The sequence below is a fragment of the Nyctereutes procyonoides genome, unplaced genomic scaffold, assembly GCF_905146905.1.
Source record: "Nyctereutes procyonoides isolate TBG_1078 unplaced genomic scaffold, NYPRO_anot_genome, whole genome shotgun sequence".
Classification (NCBI taxonomy): domain Eukaryota; kingdom Metazoa; phylum Chordata; class Mammalia; order Carnivora; family Canidae; genus Nyctereutes; species Nyctereutes procyonoides.
In genome coordinates, this window is record NW_026575143.1 from 4,158,702 (window position 1) to 4,186,407 (window position 27,706).

General features: G+C 36.6%; 1 protein-coding gene across 1 annotated transcript in view; it reads right to left on the reverse strand.

The window, feature by feature from the left end:
- CCDC7 (coiled-coil domain containing 7) overlaps positions 1-27,706 on the reverse strand; it is a 165,076-nt gene that overhangs the window by 51,776 nt on the left and 85,594 nt on the right. Inside the window, exons 14-15 of the mRNA XM_055308661.1 lie at positions 22,713-22,778; positions 9,115-9,333 (exon numbers count right to left, since the gene is read on the reverse strand). Coding sequence (XP_055164636.1) covers positions 9,115-9,333; positions 22,713-22,778 — 285 coding nt within the window. The remainder of the gene's footprint in view (positions 1-9,114; positions 9,334-22,712; positions 22,779-27,706) is intronic.

A 27,706-nucleotide genomic window follows, 5' to 3' on the forward strand; every position in this document is an offset into this window, starting at 1 on the left:
ATCCAGCAAGGCTCTCATTCAGAATAGAAAGATAGATAGCGTTTCCAAGAAAAAAAAAAAAAAGTTAAAGGAATTCATGACCAGAAGCAAAACCAGCCATGTCCCCATCACACACAATGCCATGATACCATCAGCCTGTGGGCCCCAAATCCTCAGTCCAGCTTCCCTCTTGCCTGAGTCAACATGCACTTCCAGTCACTGCTTGATATCAAGTCAACACACCTTTACCTCAGATCAATAAGGACTCAAACTGGCTCTCTTCCCCTCAAATTCCAACCCCCCATGCTCAAGTTTGTGCACAAAGTGGGCATAATTATAACAAAATAAAGCAACCCAAATAGTGACACTAATTATTTGGAATATATAATGGATAAAAAGAATGTACTAGGCTGAGAACATCTCCATCAAAGGACAATACCTACAGTGTGATTCTGGTTACTAAGGGAAACAAGCTCAGCAGGTGGGGGGAAACAAGATGAAATCAGAGAAGGAGACTCTTAACCACGGGTAACAAACCGAGGGTTGCTGGAGTGGAAGGTGGATGGGGGGATGGGGTAGCTGGATAATGGACATTAAGGAGGGCACATGATGGAATAAGCACTGGATGTTATACAAGACTGATGAATCACTTCACTCTACCTCTGAAACTAACAATACACTCTATGTTAATATAACTTAAATTTGAAAAAAAGAACCCTTCAGAAAATAAAACAAAGAAATAAAACAAAATGCAAACTACATAAAAAAGAAATAAAGGGTCAAAAATGATCAAGTGTTGCTAAGAGGATAAATGAGATAAAACTATAAAGCATCCTTCAAAATAAGATCAAGTAGATTTGTTGTGACCTTAGCAAAAATAGTTTTAATATAGCAGTTGGTGGAAAAAGATTACAGTTAAGTGAAGAATTACTATAAGAACATGGAGACGGTGACTATGAACAATTTGTATTTCATCAAAATCTTCAGGAATGATTCCTGTTTCATTTTTACCAGAACAGGCCAATCCAAATAAATGATATTATATACAGCATCAATGTAAATAACTAGCATTTAGTAAATGGTTTTATAATGAGTGTTAAACTGAATACATAAGAAGAGAGGTGTGTATAGATTTATTTATAAAACCAGTAAGAATAAAAATCACTTGCCCATGTTAAAAATGATGAAGTTACCTGATAAAATTCTTCAGGTAATGAAGTTGTTCTTTCAATTTCATCTTACACTTTAACCTAACATTTTCTATTAACTTGTCATAGAAGACAATCTTTATTTTGGATTTAGGGGGTAAACCTTGAGAAATAAAAAAAAAAAAAAAAACCACAAAGTGAATGCAGCCACATAGAGAAGCAAAGATATCCTGAGATGATTGTGAAGCCAGAAAGACCTTGGTTTGAAGTCTAATTCAACATTACTATGATGTTACATAGTTAGTTTTTTAAGCTCCAGTTTCATCTTCAAAATGAGGATGCTAATACCTATCTTACTCATTACTTATTGTGTAAATGACTATCACATATACATAAAATGACCAGCATATTTTAAAATGATAGAGGATATAGAATGACTAGCACATTTTTTATTTAAATTCAATTAGCCAACATATATCAAGTACATCATTAGTTTGAGATATACAAATAGTGTTCAATAATTTATCAGTTGCATACAACATCCAGTGCTCATCACATCATGTGCCCTCCTTAATGCCCAACAACCAGTTACCCAATCCCTCCACCAGACTCCCCTCCAATGAGGGGAGTATATTTCCTACAGTTAAGAATCTCTCATGGTTTTTCTTCCTGATGACAACCCATTCAGTTTTCCCTCTTTTTCTCTAGATTCTCTGTGCCGTTTTTTATATTCCACATGAGTTAAACTATATGATAATTGTCTTTCTCTGATTGACTTATTTCCCCCCAACTTAATACCCTCCAGTTCTATCCATGTTGATGTAAATGGTAAATATTCATCTATATATTCCCTTGTATGTCACTTCTTTATTCATTCATCTATTAATGAACTTCTCAGTTTTTTCCACAGTTTGGCTATTATAGACATTGCTTCTATGAAAATTGGGATGCAGGTGCCCCTTCAGATCACTAAATTTGTATCTTTGGGATAAATACCCAATAGTGCAATTGCAGGGTCATAGGGCAGCTCTATTTTCAACTTCTTGAGGAATGTCCATACTCCTCTTTTGAGTGGCTGTACCAGATTGCATTCCTGTCAACAGTATAAGAGGGTTCCCCTTTCTCCCCATCCTTACCAATATTTGTTCTTTCTTGTCTTGTTAATTTTAGCCATTCTGACTGGTGTGAGGTGGTATATCATTGTGATTTTGATTTGTATTTCCCAGATGGCAAGTGATGTGGAGCATTTTTTTCATTTGTCTGTTAGCCATTTGTATGTCTTCTTTGGAGAAATGTCTGTTCATGTCTTCTGCCCAGTTCTTGACTGGATTATTTGTTTTCTGGGTGCTGAGTTTGATTAGTTCTTTATATCTTGGATACTACCCTTTATCTGATATGTCATTTGCAAGTATCTTCTCCCATTCCATAGGTTGCCTCAAGTTTTGTTGACTATTTCCTTTGCTGTGCAGAAGCTTTTTATCTTGATGAAGTCCCAATAGTTCATTTTTGCTTTTGGTTCCTTTGCCTTCATAGATGTATCTGGCAGGAATTGCTATGGCTGAGGTCATAAAGATTTCTGCCTGTGTTCTCCTCTAGGATTTTGATGGATTTGTCTCATCTTTAGGTCTTTCATCCATTTTGAGTTTATCTTCGTGGATGGTGTATGAAAATGGTCCAGTTTCATCTTCCACATGTGGCTGTCCAATTTTCCCAACATGATTTGTTGAAGACACTGCCTTTTTCCCACTGGATATTCTTTCCTGCTTTGTCAAAGATTCATTGACCATAGAGTTGAGGGTCCATTTCTGGGTGCTCTATTCTCTTCCTTTGATCTTTGTGTCTGTTTTTGTGCCAGTACCATACTGTCTTGATGACTGCAGCTCTGTAATATAGCTTGAAGTCTGGCATTGTGCTGACACCAGCTTTGGTTCTCTCCCTATTCAGAGTCTTTTGTGGTTCTATAAAAATCTTAAGATTATTTGTTCCAGCTCTCCCAAAATTTTGATTGTATTTGGATAGAGATTGCTCTGAATGTGTAGATTCCTCTGGGAAGCATAGACATTTTAGCAATATTTATTCTTCAAGTCCATGAGCATGGAACATTTTTCCATTTCTTTGTGTCTTCCTTAATTTCCTTCCTAAGTGTTCTGTAGTTTTTAGACTACAGATCTTTTACATCTTTGGTTAGGTTTATTCCTAGGTATCTTATGGTATTTGGTGCAATTCTAAATGGGATCGACTCCTTAATTTCTCTTTCTTCTATTAGTGTATAGAAATGCAACTGATTTCTGTGCATTGAGTTTATATCCTGCCATGCTGCCAAATTGCGGTATGAGTTCTAGCAATTCTGGCGTGGAGTCTTCTGGGTTTTCCACATAAAGCAACATGTCATCTGGGAAGAGTGAGAGTCTGATTTCTTTGCCAATTTGAATGGCTGTTATTTATTTTTGTTGTCTGCTGAAGCTAGGACGTCCAGTACTATGTTGAACAATAGTAGTGAGAGAGAGTAGGTATCCCTATGTTCCTTACCTAAGGGGAAAAGTACTCAGTTTTTCCCCACTGAGAAGATATTCCCTGTGGGCTTTTTGTATAGAGTTTTTATGATATTGATGTATGTTCCCTCCATCCCTACTGTAAAGTTTTAATCAAGAAAGGATGCTGTATTTTGTCAAATGCTTTGTCTACAACAGTTGAGAAGATCATGTGGTTCTTCTCCTTTCTTTTCATAATGTGATGTATCACATTGATTGATTTGTGAGTGTTGAACCACACTTTCAGCCCAGAAATAAATCCCACTTGGTTGTGGTGAATGGTCCTTTTAATGTGCTGCTGGATTCTATTGGCTATTATCTTGGTGAGTGTTTTGTCATCCATGTTCATTAGGGATATTCATCTGTAATTCTCCTTTTTGATGGGGTCTTTGATTTTTGGGATCAAGGTAATGCTGGACTCATAGAATGAGTTTGGAGTTTTTCTTTCTATCTCTATTATTTGAAACAGTTTTCTTTACATATAATAATAACAGGTATTATTTCTTCCTTAAATGTTTGGTGGAATTCCCCTGGGAAGCCATCTGCCCCCGGACTCTTGTTTCCTGGAATATTGTGATGACTGCTTCAATTTCCTTGCTGATTATGGGTCTGTTCAGGTTTTCTATTTATTCCTGTTTCAGTTTTGGTATTTTATAAGTTTCCAGGAATGCACCCATTTCTTCAAGATTGTCTAATCTTTTGGCATACAGTTGCTCATAATATGTTCTTAAAATTGTATTTCCTTGATGTTGGTCATGATCTCTTTCATTCATGATTTTATTAATTTGAGTCCTTTCTCTTTTCTTTTTGATAAGTATGATTAGGGAGTTATCAATCTTATAAAGTCTTTCAAAGAACCAGCTTCTAGTTTCCTTGATCTGTTAAACTGTTCTTCTGATTTCTATTTCATTGAGTTATGCTCTAATCCTTATTATTTCTCCTCTCCTACTTGGTTTAGGCTTTATTTGCTATTGTTTCTACAGCTCCTCTAGATGTAAAGTAGCTTGTGTATTTGAGAACTCTCTTGTTTCTTGAGGAAGGCTTGTATTGCTAAATACTTCCTTCTTAGGACCGCCTTTGCTGTATCCCAAAGGTTTTGAACAGTTGTGTTTACATTTTCATTTGTTTCCATGAATTTTTTTAATTCTTCATTAATTTCCGGTTGACCTATGCATTCCTTAGTAGGATGCACTTTAACCTCTATGTATTTAAATTCCTTCCAAATATTCCCTTGTGAAGTTCAAGTTTCAAAGCATTCTGGTCTGAAAATATGCAGGGAATAGTCCAAACCTTTTGGTACTGATTGACACTCAATTTGTGACCCAGTACATGATCTGTTCTGGAGAATGTTCCATGTGCACTCAAGAAGAATGTGTATTCTGTTGCTTTAGGATGGAATGACCTGTGTATATCATGAACTACATCTGGTCCAGTGTGTCATTCAAAGCCCTCATTTCTTTGTTGATCTTCTGCTTAGGTGATCTGTCCATTGCTCTAAGTGGGTTGTTGAAGTCCGCTACTATTATTGTATTATGAATGTGTTTATTTAATTTGGTTATTAATTGGTTTATATAATTGGCTTCTCCCAAGTTAGGAGCATAAATATTTATAGTAACAAGTATAAATCTTCTTGTTGGAGAGACCCTTTAAGTATGCTATAATGTCCTCTTCATCCCTTACTATAGTCTTTGTTTTAAAATCTAACTTATTTGATACTCCTATCAGATAACTACCCCAGCTTTCTTTTGATGTCTATTATCATGGTACATGGTTCTCCACTTCTCACTTTCAATCTGGAGATGTCTTTAGGTCTATAATGAATCTCGTGTAGATAGCATATGGATGGGTTTTGCTCTTTTATCCAATCTTACACCCTGTATCGTTTGACTAGAGCCTTTAGCCCATTTACATTCAGAGTAACTATGGAAAGATATGAATATACTACCATTGTATTACCTGTAAAATCCCTGTTTCTGCATATTGTCTGTTTCTTTCTAGTCTATGTTACTTTTGGTCTCTCTCTTAAAGGTTCGCCTGTAATATTTCTTGCATGGTTGGTTTAGTGATCACAAATTCTTTAGTTTATGTTTGTCCTGGAAGTTCTTTATCTCTCCTTCCATTCTGAATGACAGATAAAGTATTCTTGGCTGCATGCTTTTCACATTTAGTATCCTGAATATATGATGCCAGCCTTTTCTGGCCTGCCAGGTCTCTGTAGATAGTTCTGCTGCCAGCCTAATGTTTCTTCCCCTATAGGTTAACTAGCTCTTGTCTTGAGCTGGTTTCAGGATTTTCTCTTTGTCTCTGAAACTTTCAAGCACTGTCACTATTATATGTTGGGGTATTGATCTATTTTTATTGATTTTGAGGAGGGGTTCTCTCCACCTCTTGGACTTGAATGTCTGTTTCCATCCCCAGATTATGGAAGTTCTCAGCTGCTATTTCTCATATATACCTTCTGGCCTTTTCTCTTCTTCCTAGAGAGAATAGAATCTCCCAGGTGGACAAAAGAGTGATCCACTTGGTCCTGGGTGTATTTTGACCTGTTTGTTAGAAGACACGAAGTCCAAAAATTGTAAAGAAAACAATAGTAATATATATACAAAAATAAAAATTGAATACAGTGAAAGGAAGCCAAAAATGAAGAATAAGCTCTAAAATATAGATGTAAAGATGAAAGTTCAAGACTTAAAAAAGCGTTGATTAAATAATAAACTAGTTTAAAAGGGAAAAAGAAAAAGAAATGGAAAAGTTTAAGCTGAAAGATAAATCATGAGAAAAAAAAAAACTTAAATTCTAGATATCATTTTCCCCAAGCGCTGGAGTTTTGCAGTCCTCTGTGTTCCATAAACTTGGTTTTTGCCTGCTATTCTAGCTGGTCTTCTGAGGGAGGGGCGTGCTGTGCTGTTACTCCGGTGTCTTTGCCTGGGCAGAGTTGCACCGCCTCTTGCCAAGGGGCAGGGCTCAGTGTAAGCTGTTTCTGGTTGCTCCATGTGGCTTTTGTTCTCTGGAGTATTTCCACATATCTTTATAGGATGAGAATAAAAATAGCCAAACCCAGATATGGAGCCCCAGAGCTGACAAATCACAGCCCCCTCTCTTTAGTAAACCCTCAGGGATAAGCAGTCTTCACTTTGATATATGCCAAATTCTGCAGACTCCTGTGGTATATACCTGCAAATTCCTCCCTGGGGAAGACAGAGGGTCACTGCATTCCTGCCATTTGCAGGAACCCCACACAGAGAGCAGTTGCCCAGTGCCCAATCATATGGACACCTGTGCTACCCCACCTGGGGAAGGCAAAGGGTCGACCATTTCTGCTCTTTGCGGTGCCCCTGCATGGAGAGCAGTTGCCCAGTCATGCTGTGGTTTGGGGTTTATGGCTAACCGAGCTGAGAGCCCCCTCCTTGGCTTGCCGACCTTAGACCTTACGGAAGGAGAGCTCTCTAGAGGAGTCAAGGGCTGGGAGGCAGGGCTTATGGTGATGCGCCATGGTCAAGGTGTCAGCCTATGAATGAAGACAGTAGAATACCCAACTAGGATTTCAGATTGAGGCAATTTGGGGACTGGATGGTGGAAAGAATTAAGAACCTGGAAGTAGGTATGAAAAATTTGTAATTATTGCATGCATGCCTCAAAGCATCCCTAACATCCCATTTTATAAGTGAAGAAACAGGCTCAGAAAAGTAAGGGGTTTTCTCAAGGTCATGCAGTGACCATAGGGTAAGGATTTCCCCACTCCAATGCTTGCTAATGCTGCTGCCTCAGGCACCCTGTTCTTTCTGTGATCCCAGGGATCCTGAGACCACACTGTCCCACCTAAGATTCTGCCCTGCTTCACCACCTGAGCACCTTTCAGGCAGGGATGTCTGTCACTGAAGCAGATTTCTAAAGGTTCCAATTTTGTGCTCAGGGGCTATTTCACTTTCCAGTAGCCTGCTTATGGAGGCTTTCTCCTCCCACCGTTTATCTTCTGAATATCCCCTCAGACTCACTTCTCTACACCTTCTACCTTGCAAAAAGTGGTTGCTTTTCTATTTGTAGAGTTCCAGTAATTCTTTCCTTACATCTTATGTTGAATTCATAGGTGTTCAGAATGATTCAATAGTTATCTAGCTAAATTCAAAGGACCAGATGAACTTAGGTCCCCAACTCTTCTGCCATCTTGCCTTCCCTCCTGACTAGTACATTTTCAATTGTACTACCACATTTTATCTTTGTCTTAAACCAGTTCACAAAAACCTGCATCTTTAAAAAAAAAAAAAAAAGGTTTTATATTCAATTCAGGGCAAAAAACAAACAAAAAATCCTAATAACCTTAATAATTTCTCTTTCACTAAGAGCAATTTTTTCCATTTTTTATCTTTCCAAGAAGAAACTGATGTAATTTACAATTAAAATTATATACAATGGGTTAAGTGTTGGGGATTAAGGATGTACTTGTTACAATGAGCACCACTATTATATGTATGGGTTAAATCACTACATTGTACACTTGAAATTAACATTACACTATATGTTAACTTACTAGAATTTAAATAAAAACTTTAAAATATATATATATATATATATATATACAAAAAGATTAAATTAAGAATAAAAGTACTGCAAGATGACAGTCTCTTTTAAAAAGCCAAAATATTGGCCTTTACTTTTACCTTATTCATCTCTCATTTGCCAGTTTTACTGTGCTGTCACTAACACACATAAACTCTCTTGCAAACAAGATGGAAGGACACCCAAGAATATAAAATACTAAAAAGAATATAAAATACTATTTAAGAAATGAGTGATAAAGCTATCCTGCTAGAACAAGGACAAGCTAAAGTATGTTCTCAACAGTTTTGCTTTACTTCTTGAATTCTTTCCATTACTTGTCAATAAAGTTGCTTATGTATAGACTAATTTTTTCTTCCATAGATTAATAATTCTGAATGTTCACAGAAAACTTCTGAATCCTCTGCACAACAGAAACAAAAATCAATGATTTTTAAAGAATTTTCCCCCAACAGGAAATAGCTACTCTTGCAGTGAGCAAAACATTACATACATACTTAACAAATCATTATGTTTTACATGTGAACTAATACAACGTTGCATGTCAACTGTATTTCAGTAAAAAGAAAAATTTTAAAATGTTTTCCCATAGTTTTTCATTTATATTTAATTTTGTTTAAAGCAAAATATCTTTAGTCTATGAACTATTTTTTTTTCTGGCTCTCAAATATCAGGAGTTTAAATCATCATTCAAAACCAATATATATCTAATTTATAAATTTGTATTCAAGACAATGAATTGCTATTACCAAAAGTAAAAGGCAAAAAGTCCAAGCAAAAAAAATAGAGCATATTTTTAATAATATATACAAATAAACAATATAAGAAATAAACTCTTATAGCACATATTACTGTTTTTCTATCTTCTACTGTTTTTTCTATTTTGGTAATTTCCTTACCTGTGGATGTTCTTGGATTTTAAAATTTGTCTTTTGTCTACCTGAATTTGTACCTAGTGATTTCCTTGTTTCTTTCTCCAATGGTATATGTTTTAAATCTTCGACTTTTATTTTACTAATACCCATTTCCATTGTTGTCTTGGTCTTCCCTTCACTTTTAAGTAATTCTTTCCCTTGATTTAGGAAACAGTTAAGTTGCTGCTTAGCTCTTTCAGCTTCCTGTTTTTAGAAAAGTAACAGTTTATCAAGCATTATGTGTGACATTTTTTTATCAATATTACAACTTTCAGGAATAAAAATATACTCATGACCACATTATCTCTCAACTTTATTTTTAGTGACTTATTATATAGTAAGTACAATCCATAGTTTAACTAATCTATAATTAAAAACTGAAGAAATATCTTCCACTTTGAGGGCTATTTTAATATCTCATGAAGTTACTCTATTATTTTTTTAAAGCTCCAATTATTATAGAGGCACACTAAAAGTTAATAAAAGGCATAATTAGAAAAGGTGATAGAATATAACCAGGCTAATTAATATCTATAATATCAAATAATAAAATGTGAAAAATAATTTATTTAGTCTGGAATATAATTTTTTAAATGCCAGTTTTAATAACTTTTTACTTAGATCAACAAAAATAAAGTTCACAAATAATCTTACCACAAACAGAAAACTCACTGTTAACATTTGATATATATGCTTTTTCATTATTTCTAAATAAAACCAGTGCATGCATGTATTTTTAAAATTTTCATCTATATGGGATCCTACTACACATACATGATATGTTCTTTTTATTAAATAATGTCTTATGTTTCAATGACAATAAATGTACACCTAAATCAGAATTGCTAGTAAAATACATTTAATAGTATACTTTTATTTAGCAAATTTCTTATTAGGGCTATATATTGGTAATGTAAAATTTCTTGCTATTTAATTTTTTATATTATACATTCTTGTACAAAATCACTGTAAACTCTTTTCTTGACAATTTTTGTAAGTTCAATGATTCAATGAAAAGCCTATATTATCCCAAAACTTTTGCTATACATTTTCTTTGAGAACAGTATTAATTCATTGTAATAGTATCAGGTAAAAGATTACTCATTTCAGCATTTATCCACAAATATTAGACATCTCTATCCTAAGATTTTTACTGAAATGGTAGGTAACAAAAAGTCTATTGCACTGTTATTTTTAATTGCATTCATTTGATAACTAGTGAAGCTGAATATATTCATATGCATTTATTGCCCTTGTGTGTTTTTAAGCTATGACCTGCCTGTTTGTATCTATTTGGGGAAAGCCTATTTGTATCTATTTTCTTATAGATTTGTAAAAGATCTTCATATAAAACATTTTGTAAAGAATTTTCATTCATCTTTATATCTCATGATTTTTGTACAGTACAAAATTTATAAATATATTGCAATATATTTTAGTATATTTAATATATTAATATACTTTAAATATATTGCAATATTCCTTTGCAATATATTTAGAAAACCTTGCTCTAGCCAAGACCATATAACTGTTACCCAGTGTTTCTTCTAAAACCTTCACTTACTAATTTTGGATCTTATATCAAACTGCAACTTATCTTAGTGTATGTCATAAGCTATTACTTAAGAAATACTTTTTCATAATAGTTTACTTTTTGTGACCATTTTGTCTTTCTATAAAAAAATTTCAATAACCAAATTTATAAAATACTAAATTATTACATTCACTTGAATCTGTCTCTGGATTTTTCATTCAGTACCAAATCCAGAACCACATTGTTTTACTGTGTTATTATAGTGTTATATTACATGTTAATTTTTGAATGACCAAATCCTTTTGTATAGTCACCATTTTCTTATCTCAATATAACCTGTAATACTTCTGTTAAGCTAAAAAATAATTCCATTTATATCTAGAAATTGCCTTGAATCTGTGTATCATATGGAAAAAATAGAAATTTGAAATGTTTATGATACTGAACTTTCAAAACCAAAAATATAAATTTCTATTTCTTCACTGTTCATCTATATCCCTCAGTAAAGTATGCTTTTCTTCATAAAATAACTATATTTTGTCAAATATGGTACTCCAGTATTATAAATAGAATCATCTCTACACATGAAAAAATGTTCAACATCACTCAGCATCAGGGAAATACAAGCCAAAACCACAATGAAATACCACTTTATACCTGTCAGAATGCCTGAAATTAACATGTCTGGAAACAACAAATGTTGGTGAAGGTGTAGAGAGAAGGGCACCCTCTTACACTGTTTGGTGGGAATGCAAGCTGGTACTGCCACTCTGGAAAAGAGTATGGAGGTTCCTAAATTACAGGGCTACCCTATGATTCAACAATTGCACTACTAGATATTTACCCAAAGAATACAAACGTTGTATTCTGAAGGGGCACTTGTACCCCAATGTGTATTACAGCAATGTCCACAATAGCCAAATAATGGAACTAGCCAAGATATCCATTGACAGATGGATAAAGAAGATGTGAGATACACACACACACACACACACACACACACACACACACAAAATGGAATGTTACTCAGCCAACAAAAAGGATGAAATCTTACGATTTACAATGACGTGGTTAGAATTGGAGGGTATTATGCTAAGTGAAATCAGAGAAAGACAATTATATAGTTTCACTCATATATAGAATATAAGAAACAGCACAGAGGATCATAGGGGAAGGGTGGGGCAAAATAAGATGTAATCAGAGACAAACTATAAGAGACTCTTAACTATGGGGAAAAAAAAACAGTTGCTGGTTGGCGGATGAGGTAACTTGGCAATGGGCATTAAAGAGGGCATTTCATGTAATGAACACTGGGTGTTATATGCAACAGATGAATAACTGAACTCTACAACTAAAACTAATGCTACACTTGGGCAGCCCCGGTGGCGCAGCAGTTTAGCGCCACCTGCAGCCTGGGGTGTGATCCTGGAGGCCCAGGATTGAGTCCCACGTCGGCTTCCTGCATGGAGCCTGCTTCTCCCTCTGTCAGTGTCTCTCTGTCTCTCTCTCTGTCTCTCTCTCTCTCTCTTCCTGTGTCTCTATGAATAAATAAACAAAATCTTTTAAAAAAAAACTAATGCTACACTATATGTTAACTAATTAAACTTAAATAAGTTAAAAACAAACAAATAAATACAATCATTTGTATTATGGTTTCTAAATGGTTGTTTTGGATAAAAAGGAAACCTATTGCTTTTTTTTCTTTTCATTTCTTTACATTTTAACTCCAATATAGTTAACGTACAGTGTTATATGAGGTTCAGGTGTACAAAATGGTGATTTAACAGTACCATATATTACTCAGTGCTAATCAAGATAAGTATTCTCTTAATCCCCTTTAACTATTTCACACATCTTCCCACCCACCTTCCCTCTGGTAATGATCTCTTTATTCTCTAAAGTCTGTTTCTTGGTTTGTCTCTCTTTTTTCTTTTGTTTTCTTTTTTTTAAAGATTTACTTATTTGAGAAAGAGAGAGAGAGAACACAAGCAAAGGAGAGAGTTAGAGGGAGAGGGACAAACAGGCTCCCCACTCGGTAAAAAGCCCAACATGGGGCAGATCCAAGGGTCCTGGATCATCAACTGAGCCAAAAGCAAACGCTTAACTGACTGAGCCACCCAGGTGCCCCTATTTGTTTTGTTCCTTTAATTCCACACATGAGAGAAATTGTAACTGTCTTTTTCTGACTGGCTTATTTTGCTTAGCATTATAATCTCTAACTCCATCCACAATGTTGCAAATGGAAAGAGTCTGTTCCTTTTTATGGCTAATATTGCATTATATATGTAACATCTTCTTTATCCATTAATCTATCAGTGAACATTTGGAGTGCTTTCATAGTTTGGCTAATATAAATAATGCTGCAATAAAAAGAGAGATTCATATATCCCTTTGAATTTGTGTTTTTGTGTTATTTGTGTAAAATACCCAGTAGTGTGATTCCTGGATCATAGAGTAATTCTATTTTAAATATTCTGAGGAACTGCCATACTGTCTTCCACAATGGCTGCACCAGTTTGCATTTCCACCACCAATGAGTGCACCAGGGTTCCATTTTCTACACATCCTCACCAACATTTGATGTTTCTAGAGATTTTTTCTTAATTGCTTTTTCCACTGCCTCATTAGTTATTGGTATGTAGAAATGCAATAGATTTCTGTACATTGATTTTGTATCCTGTGACCTTACTGAATTCATCTCAGTTCCAGAATTTTTTTTAGTAGAATCTTTCAGGTTTTCTATATATAGTATCATGTCATCTGCAAACAGATGGAAGCAAAACTTCTTTGACAATTTGGACGCCTCGTATTTCTTTTTGTCCTCTGATTGCTATGGATAACACACTTCCACTACTATGCTGAATAAAAGTGGCAAGAGTTGATGGACATCCTTGTCTTCTTCCTGACCATAGAGAAAAAGCTCCCCATTATTCTCTATTAAGCTGTGGGATTTTCAGAGAACTTGTTTGCCTGTGGATTTTCTGCTTAGACGATCTATCCATTGATGTCAGAGGGGTGTTAAGTTCTCTACTATTATTGTACCATTATTGATTAGTTCCTATATGTTTGTTACTAATTATTTTATGTATTTGGGTGCTACCATGATTGCTGCATAAATATTTAAAATTGTTGCATCTTCTTGTTGGATTCTCTTTATTACAGTGTCCTCCATTGTCTCTTGCTAGTCTTTGTTTTAAAGTCTATTTTGTCTGATATAAGTCTTGCTACTCTTTCTTTTGACATACAATTGAATGATAAATATTTCTTCATCTACTCAAAGTGCAGATATCTAGGTCTAAAATGGGTCTCTTGTAGGCAGCATATAGTATCATGGGTCTTGTAGCCATTCTGACACCTATATCTTTGATTTAGTCTACTTACATTCAAAGTAACTATTAATAGATATGTATTTATGTCATTTTATTACTTGTTTTGTGGTTGTTTCTGAAGATTTTCTTTGATTCTTTGTCTTTCTGGGTTACTGATTTTCTTTAGTGATATATTTGGATTCCTTTGTCTTTATTATTTGCATATTTGTTGGGTTTTGATATATGGCTACCATTAGGTTTGTATATAACATCTCATGCAAATAGCAGTCTATATTAAGTTGATGGTCATTTAAGTTTGAACTCGTTCTTTTCCATTCTCTTCTCAATGCTCCATGTTTTAGCTATATCTGTTATATTTTACATCCTTTTTCTGTGAGTTATGTGACTGATTCCTTATAGAAATATTTTTACTCCTTTTGCGTTTCCTGCCTTTATAGTGTCACTTTTGATCCCTCCTTTCCACTGAGGAGTCCCCTTTATTTTTTTAAAAAAAAATTTATTTCTTCATGAGACACATGAGATAGAGAGAGAGAGAGAGAGGCAGAGACACAGGCAGAGAGAGAAGAAAGCTCCATGCATGGAACCCTTTGTAGGACTTGATCCCAGGACTCCAGGATCACACCCTGGGCCTAAGGTAGGTGCTCAACCACTGAGCCACCCAGGTGTTCCGAGAGTCCCCTTTAATATTTCTTGCAAAGCTGGCTTAGTGATCATTAACTCCCTTAGTTTTTGCTTGTGAAATTCTTTATCTCTCCTCCTATTCTGAATGATAGTCTTCCTGGACAGAGTATTCCTGGCTGCCGATTTTTTCCATTCAGCATGTTGAATATAGCATGTTGCTCTCCTCTGGTTTGCCAAGATTCTTTTTTTTTTCTTTTTAAAAATTTTTAAAATTTATTTATACAGGAGAGATACAAAGAGAGAGGCAGAGACACAGGCAGAGGAAGAAGTAGGCTCCCCATTGGGAGCCTGTTGTGAGACTCGATCCCAGGACCTGAGACCACTTCCTGAGCCAAAGGCAGACACTCAACTGCTGAGCCACTCAGGTATCCCTAGCTTGCCAAGTTTCTATGAAAAATATCCTGCTAGCCTTATGGGTTTTCCCATGTAAGTTAGGGATTTCTTTTGTCCTGCTGCTTTTAAGATTTTTCTTTTATGGGATCCCTGGGTGGTGCAGCGGTTTGGCTCCTGCCTTTGGCCCAGGGCACGATCCTGGAGACCCGGGATCGAATCCCACGTCGGGCTCCCAGTGCATGGAGCCTGTTTCTCCCTCTGCCTGTGTCTCTGCCTCTCTCTCTCATTCTGTGTGACTATCATAAATAAATAAAAATTAAAAAAAAAGAGTTTTTAAAAAAAGATTTTTCTTTTATCACTACATTTTGTAAATATAATTACAATATGTCTTGGTATCAGCCTGCTTCTGTTGATTTTGATACGAAATCTCTATGCATCCTGAATCTGGGTGATTGTTTTCTTCCCTAGATTGGGCAGTTTTCAGTGATGATTTCTTCAAATAAATTTTCTACTGCCTTTCCTCTCTCTTCTTCTGGAACTCTTATAATTAGAATGTTATAACATTTGATGGAGTTACTGAGTCCCCTAAGTCTATTCTCACTTTGCTTAATTCTTTCTCTCTTTTGTTCAGCATCATTGCTATTATTTTGTCTTCTGAGTCACTTATTCCTCTGCTTCTTCTAGCCTACTGTTTATTGCATGAAGCATCTTTCTAACCTCACTTATTACACTTTTCATCTCTGATTAATACTTTTCTCGGGATCCCTGGGTGGTGCAGCGGTTTGGCACCTGCCTTTGACCCAGGGCGCGATCCTGGCGACCCGGGATCGAATCCCACGGCGGGCTCCCGGTGCATGGAGCCTGCTTCTCCCTCTGCCTGTGTCTCTGCCTCTCTCTCTCTCTCTCTCTGTGACTATCATAAATAAATAAAAATAAATAAAAAAAATTAAAAAAATACTTTTCTCTGTGTGGTAAGGGTCTCACTGATGTGTTCCTTTTCTCAAGCCCAGTGAGTATCCTAATGATCATTGCTTTAAACTCTTCATCAGGCATATTACCTATATCCACTTCATTTAGATCTCTGGCCACAACCTTATGTTCTTCTTTAATTTGGAATAAATTTCTCTGTATTATTTTTTCTAAGACTCTGTCTCCTGTGTGTTAGAAAATGCAGTTATGTTTCCCTCTCCTGAAAGTAATGGCCATATGAGGAAGAGGTCATGTAGTGCCCAGGGCCTAGAGCTTCAGGGAGTGCCTACAGTGTGTGTTGCAGGTGCTCTGCTGTTATGTTCTGGCTACTTTACCCTTTAGGTCAGTCATCACAGAAGCTTTCTTTGCTTACTGTTGGCAGTTTTGGCCCCCAGCCTGAATGTGGTGAGTTTTAATGAGGCATACTCTGATCTGCTTGTGAAAGGAGACCTGTCACCACCTCAGCTGGAACTGAGGTCCTTCAAATCTCACTGGTTGGGAGATGTAGTGTCAACAGGGCTTTGTGCTGATCTTCTAGGGGAGGAGCCAACTGCACTGGGACTGAGGTAAGCATGACCGAGAAGGGCAGGTCCACAGGAGTATAAGGGAGTAAGGCTTAGTGTAAGCAATTAGGCCACCAGTGTCCACATTGTACTATTTCCTGTAGGTGGCTCTGTATTTATGCTGAAGGATGGGGCAGGGAACTAGCAACCAGCTCTTTGTTCCCAGAGGGTATCTCAGTGAATGCTGCCTCCCAGAGACATGCTCTGAGAAAAGCAAATAATCCTCACTGTGTGCCCCAGACACTCTTCAGATCACTGTTTCCATGCTGTATGCCCCCAAGATGTCTGTCTGCCTTCCCTCCAAGTGCAGCACACTGCCCTCTAGGCTCTATCCCAGCCAAGCTTGCTGACCTTTAAAACTGCAGGTTTTAAGCTGTGCTGGCTGCAAGAACTCACGAAATTCAGCCTCTTTTGTTTTCCAACCCAGTGACTTTGGGAAGACATTATCCTTTGCATTCCACAGAATGCCATTCTCAGTGACCACAGCTCCTTCCCTTCTGCCACAGCCAGGCTCTGTTTCTACCTCAAAGCACATCTCTGCACTTCCTATCTTCTTTGATTTGGCTTCTTCCGTTTGTTGTGTAACTTGTCAATCTTCAGATTAATTTCGGGGATTTAGGATAATTGATAGTTATCTAGTTGTATTCATGAGATGAGGTCTAAGGTCCTCCTATTCTAGCATCTCCCCATCTCCTCTCTTGCTTTTAAAATTTTTTCCTTGTCAATACTTTTGGCCATTTTGATTACCATGTGTCATGGTGTGGACCTTCTTGGGTTGATTTTGTTGGGGGATCTCTGTGCCTCCTGGCTCTGAATATTTGTTTCCTTCCCCAGATCAGGGAAGTTTTCAGCTATTATTTCTTCAAATAAATTTGTCCTGCCTCTGGGATCCTTATACTGTGAATATTATTATGCTTGATGGAGTCACTGATTTCCTTAAGTCTATTCTCATTTTGCATATTTTTTTCTCTAACTTGCTCAGCTTGATTAGTTTCTATTATTTTGTATTCTGGGTCATTAATTTATTCCTCTGATTCCTCTAGCCTGCTATTTATTCCATCATCTGTATTTTTAACTTCAATTATCATGTTTGTTTGTTTTGTCTCTGCTTGGTTCTTTTCTTTAATCTCTTTCTTAAGTCTCACTGATGTCTTATACTCTTTTCTCAAGTCCAGTGAGGATCATTCTAATCACTATTCTAATTTCTCTATGAGATATAATACTTATATCTGTTTTGCTTAGGTCTCTTCATATGGTTTTGTCCTATTCTTTGAGATATATTCCTGTCTCATTTTGCCTAACCGCCTCTGTTTCTGTGTCTTAGGAAAGTCAACTGCATCTCCTGCTCTTAAAAATGGACTTATGAAGAAGAGATACTGTACTGCCTGCAGTGCAGTGTCCCTGTCCCAAGAAACTGATGCTCAGGGGTATCTCTTATGTGTTGCATGTGCTCTGCTGTTGTGTAGTAGGCACTTTTTCCTTCACTCCAGTCATCTGCAGAGATTATCTGCCTATTGTTGACAGTATTTGGTTCCGGATGTGGTGTAGCACATTTAACAAGGTGCATTCCAGTCTACTTGTAAAATGAGACCTGCCCACTGCTACTGGGACCTGTAGTGCATGGGTGCGGCACAGAATTTTTTTTAAATTCAATTTGCCAACATATAGTATAACATCCAGTGCTCATCCCATGCCCTCTTTAGTGCCCATCATCCAGTCACCCTATCCCCCCACCCACCTCCCCTTCTGCAACCCTTTGTTTGTTTCCCAGTTAGGAATCTCTTATGGTTTGTCTTCCTCTCTAATTTTTCCCCCGTTTTGTTGGACCCTGGCTCACGGGAGCCAACGTGTCCCGGTGGACGCCCCAGAGACTCAGACCCCAGACAGGCAGATGCAATTAGCAAGAGGGTTTATTGAACATTTGCGCAAACGGGCTCTCTCCTCCCAGGAGGAAAAGAGCACCGATTAGCAATTACAGGGATCTTTTAAAGGCAAAAGGAAAGAAACCGCCTAAAGACAAAGAACCGCGGGAATCGCATAGCATCCAGGTTGATTTCACAGAAGGTCAACATGAACCTATTCAGGGACATTCCAATCAGGGTGTGGGGGGAATGGTTTTCTTATTGTAAACAGAATGCTTTTAGTTGCTAAAATTTCAGGAAGGCGCCTGGATGGGCTGCCTCTGGATTAGGGCTGGCCCTACTTACAAGGGGGGAGGTTTCTTCAGTTTCACCTCCTTTCCCTTATAGTCCCTTTCACTATTTCTTATATTCTGCATGAGAGTGAAATCATATGATGATCGTCCTTCTCTGATTGGCTTATTTCACTCAGCATAATACCCTCCAGTTCCATCCACAGTGAAGCAAATGGTATTTATCCTTTCTGATGGCTCCATTGTGTATATTTATATATACCACATCTTCTTTATTCATTCCTCTGTTGAAGGACAACATGGCTTCTTCCAGAGTTTGGCTATTGTGGACATCCTGCTATGAACATTGGTGTGCAGATGCCCTTTGGATCACTACATTTGTATCTTTGGGTAAATACTCAGTAGTGTAATTGCTGGGTTATAAGGTAGCTCTATTTTTAACTTCTTGAGGAACCTCCACACTATTTTCCAGAGTAGCTACATTCCCACCAACAGTGCAAGAGGGTTGCCCTTTCTCCACATCTTCTCTGACATTTGTGGTTTCCTGTCTTGTTATTTTTAGCCATTCTCACTGGTGTAAGGTTGTACTTCATTATGGTTTTGATTTGTATTTCCCTGATGGCAAGTTATGTGGAGCATTTTTTTCATGTGATTGTTGGTCATGTGTAGGTCTTCTTTGGAGAAAGTCTGTTCATGTCTTCTGCCCATTTCATAACTGGATTATTTCTTGGGTGATGAGTTTAATAAGTTCTTTATAGGTCTTGGATACTAGCCCTTTATCTGAAATGTCATTTGTGAATATCTTCTCCCATTCTGTAGGTTGTCTTTTAGTTTTGCAGATTCTTTCCTTTGCTGTGCAGAAGCTTTTTATCTTGATGAAGTACCAATAATTTTTGCTTTCGTTTCCCTTGCCTTCAAAGATGTGTCTTGCAAAAAAAAAAAAAACGCTGTGGCCAAGTTCAAAAAAGTTGTTGCCTGTGTTCTCCTCTAGGATTTTGATGGATTCTTTTCTTACATTTAGATCATTCAACTATTTTGAGTTTATCTTTGTGTACGGTGTAAGAGAATAGTCTCTTACACCATATTCTTACTATTGGTAAGAATTCTTCATTCTTCTGTATGTGGATGTCCAATTTTCTCAACACCATTTATTGAAGAGACTGTCCTTTTTCCAGTGGATATTCTTTCCTGCTTTGTCAAAGATTCATTGTCCACAGAGTTGAGGGTCCATTTCTGGGTTCTCTATTCTGTTCCATTGACATATGTGTCAGTTTTTGTGCCAGTACCACACTGTCTTGATGATCACAGCTTTTTATACAGCTTGAAGTCAGGCATTGTGATGCCCCCCGCTTTGGTTTTCTTTTTCAGCATTCCTCTGGCTTTTCAGGGTCTTTTCTGATTCCATACAAATCTTAAGATTAGTGAAGAAAGTCCATGGTATTTTGATAGGGATGGCACTGAATGTGTAAATTGCCCTGGGTAGCATAAACATTTTCACAATATTTATTCCTCCAATCCATAAGCACAGAATGTTTTTCCATCTCTCTGCATCTTCCTCGATTGGTTTCAGAAGTGTTTTGTAGTTTTTAGATAGTAGATCCTTTACCTCTTTGGTTGAGTTTATTCCTGAGTATCTTATGTTTTTGGCTGCAATTGTAAATGGGATTGATTTCTTAATTTCTCTTTCTCCATTTCTCATTGTTAGTGTATAGAAATGCCACTGATTTCTGGGCATTGATTTTGTATCCTGCCACATTGCTGAATTGCTGTATGAGTTCTAGCAATCTTGGGGTGGAGTCTTTGGCTTTTCTATATACAGTGTCATGTCATCTGCGAAGAGGGACCGTTTGATTTCTTTTTTGCCAATTTGAATGTCTTTTATTTCTTTTAGTTGTCTGATTGCTGAGGCTGGGACTTCTAGTACTATGTTGAACAACAGTGGTGAGAATGGACATCCCTGTCTTGTTCTTGATCTTGGGGGAAAAGTTTTCAGTTTTTTCCCCATTAGAATGATATTCGTTATGGGCTTCTCATAAATGACTTTTATGATATTGAGGAATGTTCCCTCTATCCCTACACTTTGAAGAGTTTTAATCAAGAATGGATGCTGTATTTTGTCAAATGCTTTCTCTGCATCTACTGAGAGAATCATATGGTTCTTGTCTTTTTTTTTTTTTTCCTTTTTTTTTTTTTTTATAAATTAATTTTTATTGGTGTTCAATTTACCAACATACAGAATAACACCCAGTGCTCATCCCGTCAAGTGTCCCCCTCCGTGCCCGTCACCCATTCACCCCCACCCCCCGCCCTCCTCCCCTTCCACCACCCCTAGTTCATTTCCCAGAGTTAGAAGTCTTTATGTTCTGTCTCCCTTTCTGATATCTCCCACACATTTCTTCTCCCTTCCCTTATATTCCCCTTCACTATTATTCATATTCCCCAAATAAGTGAGAACATACACTGTTTGTCCTTCTCCGATTGACTTACTTCACTCAGCATAATACCCTCCAGTTCCATCCACGTTGAAGCAAATGGTGGGTATTTGTTGTTTCTAATGGCTGAGTTTTTTTAATTGATGTGATCACAGTGTCTATTTTATGAATGTTGAACCACCCTTGCATCCCAGGGATAAAGGGCACAAAATTTTCACAAGGTTACACTTGAGGTTCCATAGAGCCTGCCACCACTGCCAGGACCAAGAGGACCAAAATAAGTAGGTGAAGAGCGGAGGTATTTGTGAAGTCTGCATGAGTAGTCTGGGGAAAGGGACCTACAGCCCTGGGACTGAGGCAACTGTAACTGGGAAGTTTGGATCTGCTGAGGGGTGAGAGGGTGGGGCTTAGTGTAAGCAAGTTAAGTAGTAAATTCTGGTTCCTACAGGTGGCTCCATGTTTTTGCTGGATGACACCCTCCACCTCCTTTGTCCCTGGAGGGGTTTCCCTTTGATTCTCACCACTCTGAGTTCTGAGATGAGTAAATAACTCTCCCTCCCATATACTCCATGAATTTTTCAAACTGCCACTCCTATTCTGTATCTCCACAGGTTGTTTATTGTGCTGTCTCATTAAGGACAAGACTCAGCTTCCTAAAACACTCTGGGCATTCTCAGAGCCAGCTTGTTAGTTTTTTAAATTCCAGGCTTTAAGTCCCGCTACTTGTAAGAACTCACAAAATTTGGAGCCTCTTGCTTCCAAAGCCTAATGTTATGGGGATTCATCTTCTACGTGCGGGATCCACAGTGTAACAGTCTGTTTCTCTTCCCTCAGTCTCTTTACCCACAGTGTCCCTGCCTCCTGGGATAGTCCTGCAAGCAAATTTAGCTCCCTGCCATGTCCTCACCCTTTCTACCCTCTTTGAGGTGGTGTCTTCTCTACCTTTAATTGTGGCATTTGTTCTTCCAGCCTTCAGGTTTTTTTCCAGTTTATTTATGCTGATATGAGTGCTATTCAGCTATAGCTGCAAAAGGAGATGTGTGTACGATCCTCCTATTCTGCCATTTTCCCAGCCTCTTTCATTGCTTTTCTTATATCTACTTTGTCCTCAGCCACATTTTGGAATTATATCTTTAATAAATTTTTGTATTATCTTGCATTTTTCCAAAGGCAAGTTAATATGCAAATAATTACGCTTTTGTGTACCCACTTATGAAAATGTTTCTAACTTTCTCCATTTCCATTTAATCATTTAACAAGAATTTGATAAAGAGCAGTAAAAACCAACATCCTAGTTTAATTGAGCTGGAATGCCTGCATTGTTTTACATATAAGAGTGTATCAGTTTGAAATATATTTATTTTATTTGATGACGAAAGCTTAATTTTCTATTTTATTGTTTTGAAGAAGAATGAATAGTAAATTTTATTAATATATTCCTAGTACATAAAATGAATATACTTTAAATCTGGCAAAATAGTACAATACACAGACCTATTAGTTATCAAGGTTAAATTTATTCATTTAAAAGTTACTTACAGGTATTTCCTTCACTTGGTAACAATTTTAAAAGAACATAATGTCATTTACCTGTAAAGCCTGTTTCAGTTGTTCCTGAAGGACTTTGTTCTCAATTTCCAGAGCATGTGCTACTTTCTACAATGTAATATAAGGGGGGAAAATGCATTAATTTCAGTACTTGTTTCTATAAATTCATTGTTACAATTATTATCTTTCTAAAGTCCACAGATCACCAAGATGATGACTGGAGCACACACAGTGACTTGCACATTTCTCAGGCATAATGGTGGATAATTTCTGCAGCTGTAGCTTCCTATTGATTTTGCACAGGAAAACTGACTTTGAAGCTTAAATTAAATAAATTTAATAAATTTAATAAATTAAATAAATAAATACTTCATTAAATAATAATAAATTATTACTTCATTTTTCCTTTTCTCAAGGCCTGAAATATTTAAGTGTAAACATTTCAAATTTTATGAAAAAAAGCAACTCTACTCTTAACAGAAAATAATATAGTTCTGACTTTTTAAGAATGAATGGATTCTGCTATATGTAAAATGTCTCAACAATTCGCCATCAGATGAGTGACAGTTTGAGGAATCATATCATATCTAAAATCCCCAGCTCTGTTTCTAGTATTGCAAAGCAAGTTCCTATTGGACAGACCCTGCCACACATAAAAACTACAAACCCTGAACAAAATACAAATATCAACACTGGAAAGCAACCAAGAGTAAGTAGATTCTTGAGAGAAGGTGATTCTTGGAAGAAGAAAGGAGTTCCATGTAAGACTCTTGTCTCCTGGCTTCTCGCCTAGCAAATTGGATAAGACAGCAGAAAGAGACCATTTGAAGATACATCAGTAGAAAATACCTATCTAGGGATGCCTGAGTGGCTCAGTGGTTGAACATCTGCCTTTGACTCAGGGCGTGATCCTGGAGTCCCTGGATCAAGTCCCACATCAGGCTCCCTGCATGGAGCCTGCTTCTCCCTCTGCCTGTGTCTCTGCCTCTCTCTGTGTCTCTCATGAATAAATAAAATCTTAAAAAAAAAAGAAAAAGAAAATACCTATCTAAAGACAAGAAAAGAATGATTTTAGAAATGAAGAGGGACTGAGGAATATTTGGGACACTATCATATATCTAACATGTAATCACATTCCCATAAGGAAAAGAGAGAAAGAAAGTGATAGAAAAAGTAGTTGAAAAAATAGCTGAAATTTTCTCAAAATTGGTGAAATCTTCATACTCAAGATGTTCAGCAAACCCTAAACTGATTATATATATCAACTTATATAATATATATATATGTATATATATATTATGATATAATCAGGCCCACACACATCAGAGTGAAATGTTGAAAACCAAGTTAAAAAAAGGAAAATCTTAAAAGTAGACAAAGAGAATGCCAAATTACACAGATAGAAATGATTTCAATGATTACTTCTCATCAGAAAAATATGAACCCAAAGCAAAAATGGAAAACCATCTTCAAAGTGTAAATGTTTCTCTTCTGAAAGTATTATTTAAGAAATAGAAGTTTTAAATCTATATTTTTTATTCTCTTTGAAATTTGAGAGGACACAGCATCCATAAAAACAGGAACTGATAATAATGAGGACAAAAGCAAATCTTTTAGTTACTGTTCAAGAGATCTCTATATAGGACTATGATGTGCTAAGGAAAGTCACATTCATAAACAGGCACAGAAATATAATAAGTCATCTATTGGGACTAAGTAACTTCAAATAGGAAGACCAAGTTGAGTAGTCCAAGGAGGCATCCTCAGTAAACTACAAAAAAACATTAGAATTCAGAGAGCTCTGATGGATGCAATTATAGCCATAAACTAAGATCTCTTGGGATAATTTTTTTAAAAAACATGATTTTGAACTTAAAATGTTGAGAGAGAAGATACTATTGAGCTTCCTGGGAAGATGGCAGAGTAGGATTCTGAACTCACCTCACCCCACAGATGTAACTAGATAATGCATCAGTACAAATAACTCAGAAAAAAAATACCCAAAGACTGGCAGAACAAACTCCACAACTAAACGTGGAGAAAAGGATACATTGAAGAGAGTAGGAAGGGTGGAGATGCTGTAGGGACCTAAATGGATAGTGGGCTATCCATGGGATAAAGAGGTCTGTGGGCACAAAGAGGGCTGAGAAACAGAATATCACAATGGAGACCCTGAACAGGAAAGATGAATCCCCCATAGCACTTGGCTTTGAATATCAGAGAAGCCGGATTTCACAAGTTCTTACAACCAGCAGGACTTAAACCCTAGAACTTTCAAGAATCAGTGGCTCCACTCTGGGAAAATCTGGAGGGCATTAGGAAGCTAAGTCTCCGGCCTTAAAGAGAAAGCACAACAGCTTAAAAGCAGAAGTTTCAAAAATACCTAGAGCATACAGGAGGGAAAGTTAGTTAGTAACCTCAGACTTCACTGAGAAACTTCTCCAGGGAAAATTTGCTGGTAGGTGCCATTTCCTTCCCTATCCCACAGCATAATCACATAGCCACATGTGGGAAACAGCCAGGCACTGGCATTCACTACCTAACCTCCCTACACCGTTTGCCCTCCTCCATCCAGTGGAGGCTGCCTCAGTCCTAAAACTGGGGGTCTTCTCCCTAGAAAACCAGCACAGACCATGCCAACATTATGTCTACTGACTTCCTGCAGAGGACAAGGGCATATTGTTAAATTGCACATCTCTGTAGGAAGATGACAACTATAGCCCTTGTTAAAAGTTTGCCCACCCATTACTTTCAAGAGTAAGAGATGGAACTGACTATCCTAACACACAGAAACAGGCAAAGCGAGGACATTGAGGAATATGTCCTAGATTAAAGAACAGGATAAAATCACCACAAGAGACCTAAGTGAAACATATGTGTTATGTTTAATAGAGAACTTAAATCAATGATTATAATGATACTCAGTGGGCTTGAGAAAAGAGTATAAGACATCAGTGAGACCCATAACAAAGAAAATAAAAAGAAAACAATAAGAGAACAAGAATATGATACCTAAAATTAAAAATACACATGATAGAATAAATAGCAGGCTAGAGGAATCAGAGGAACAAATCAATGACCTGGAAGACAGAATAATGGAAACCAATAAAGTAAAGTAAGTGAGAGAAAAAAATATGCAAAATGAAAACAGACTTAAGAAACTTAGTGACTTCATCAAGCATAATATTTACAGTACAGAGATCTCAGAAGGAGAAAAAAATGGGGCAGAAAATTTATTTGAAGAAATAATAGCTGAAAACATCCCTAATCTGGTAAAGAATTAGATATCCAGCTCCAGAGGCACAGATATCCCCCAACAAAATCAACCTGAGGAGGTCCACACTAAGACACATGCTAATCAAAAGGTAGTGATAAAGAGAAATTTTTTTAAGCAAGAGAAAAGACTGTTACATAGAAGGGAAATCCTGTAAGGCTGTCATCTGGTTTTTTAACAAATTCATTCTATGAGGCAAGCATTACCCTGATACCAAAACCAGATAAAGACATCACAAAAAAGAGAACTATCACCCAATATCTCTGATGAACACAAAAGCAAAACTTAACAAAATACTAGCAAACCAAATCCAATAGTTTGTTAGAAACATCATTCACCACAATCAAGTGGGATTTATTCCTGCAGTGCAAAGTTGATTCAATATTTGCTTAATGCATGACATCAATAAGAGATATGATAAAAACCATATGATCATTTCAATAAATGCAGAAAAAGCATTTGACAAAGTATAACATCCATTGTGATTTAAAAAAAAAAACTCAACAAAGCAGTTTAATGGGAACATGCCTCAATATAATTATATAATTAAGGTCTTATATGAAAAACCTACAGCCAACATCATACTGAACAATGAATAACTGAGAGCTTTTTCCCTAAGGTCAAGAACAAGATAAGGATATCCACTCTCATCACTTTTATTCAACATTGTACTAGAAATCCTAGCTAAAGCAATCAGATAACAAAAAAAATAAAAGGCATCAAAATTGGTAAAGAAGAATAAATTTTCACTATTTGCAGATGACATACAGAAAACTCAAAAAAACCCACAAAAATACTAGAATAACTGAATTTAGTAAAATTGTAGGATACAAAATAAATGTATAAAATTCTGTAGAATTTCTATACACTAATAATGAAGCAGTAGAAAGAGAAATTGAGAAAATCCCATTCACAATCGCACCAAAAACATAAGACACCTAGGAATAAATTTAACCAAAGAGGTGAAAGACCTGTACTCTGGAGAGTAGAAAACATTGATGAAAGACATTGATGATGACTCACAGAAATGGAAAGACATTCCATATTTATAGATTGGAAAAATAAATATTGTGAACATGTCTATATTACCCAAAGTATTCTACAGACTTAGGGCAATCCCTATCAAAATACCAATAGTATTTTTCACAGAACTGGAACAACCCTAAAATCTGTATGGAACCACAAAAGACCTCAAAAGGCAAAACAATCTTGAAATTGAAGAGCAAAGCTGGAGGTATCACAATCCCAGACTTCAAATTCTATTACAAAGCCATAGTAATCAAAACAGTATGGTACTGGCACAAAAATAGACACGTAGGTCAGTGGAACAGAATGGAAAACACAGAAATAGGCCCCATGCTTACACAATCAATTATTCTTTGACAAAGGAGGAAACAATATGCAATAGGAAAGATATTCTCTCCAAAAAATGGTGTTGGAAAAACTGGCAGCAACATGCAAAAGAATGAAATTGAACCACTTTCTCACAGCATACACAAAAATAAACTCAAAATGGATTAAAGCCCTAAATGTAGGATCTGAGACCATAAACATCCTAAAGAGAGCACAGGCTTTAATTTCTCTGACATTAGCCACAGCAAAATGTTTGTAGATGTATCTCCCGAGGCAAGGGAAATAAAAGAAAATAATAAACTGTCAGGACCACATCAAAAAGTTTCTGCACAGTGAGGGAAATAATTAATAAAACTAAAAGGCAAACTATAGGATGGGAGAAGATATTTGCAAGTGATATATCCAATAA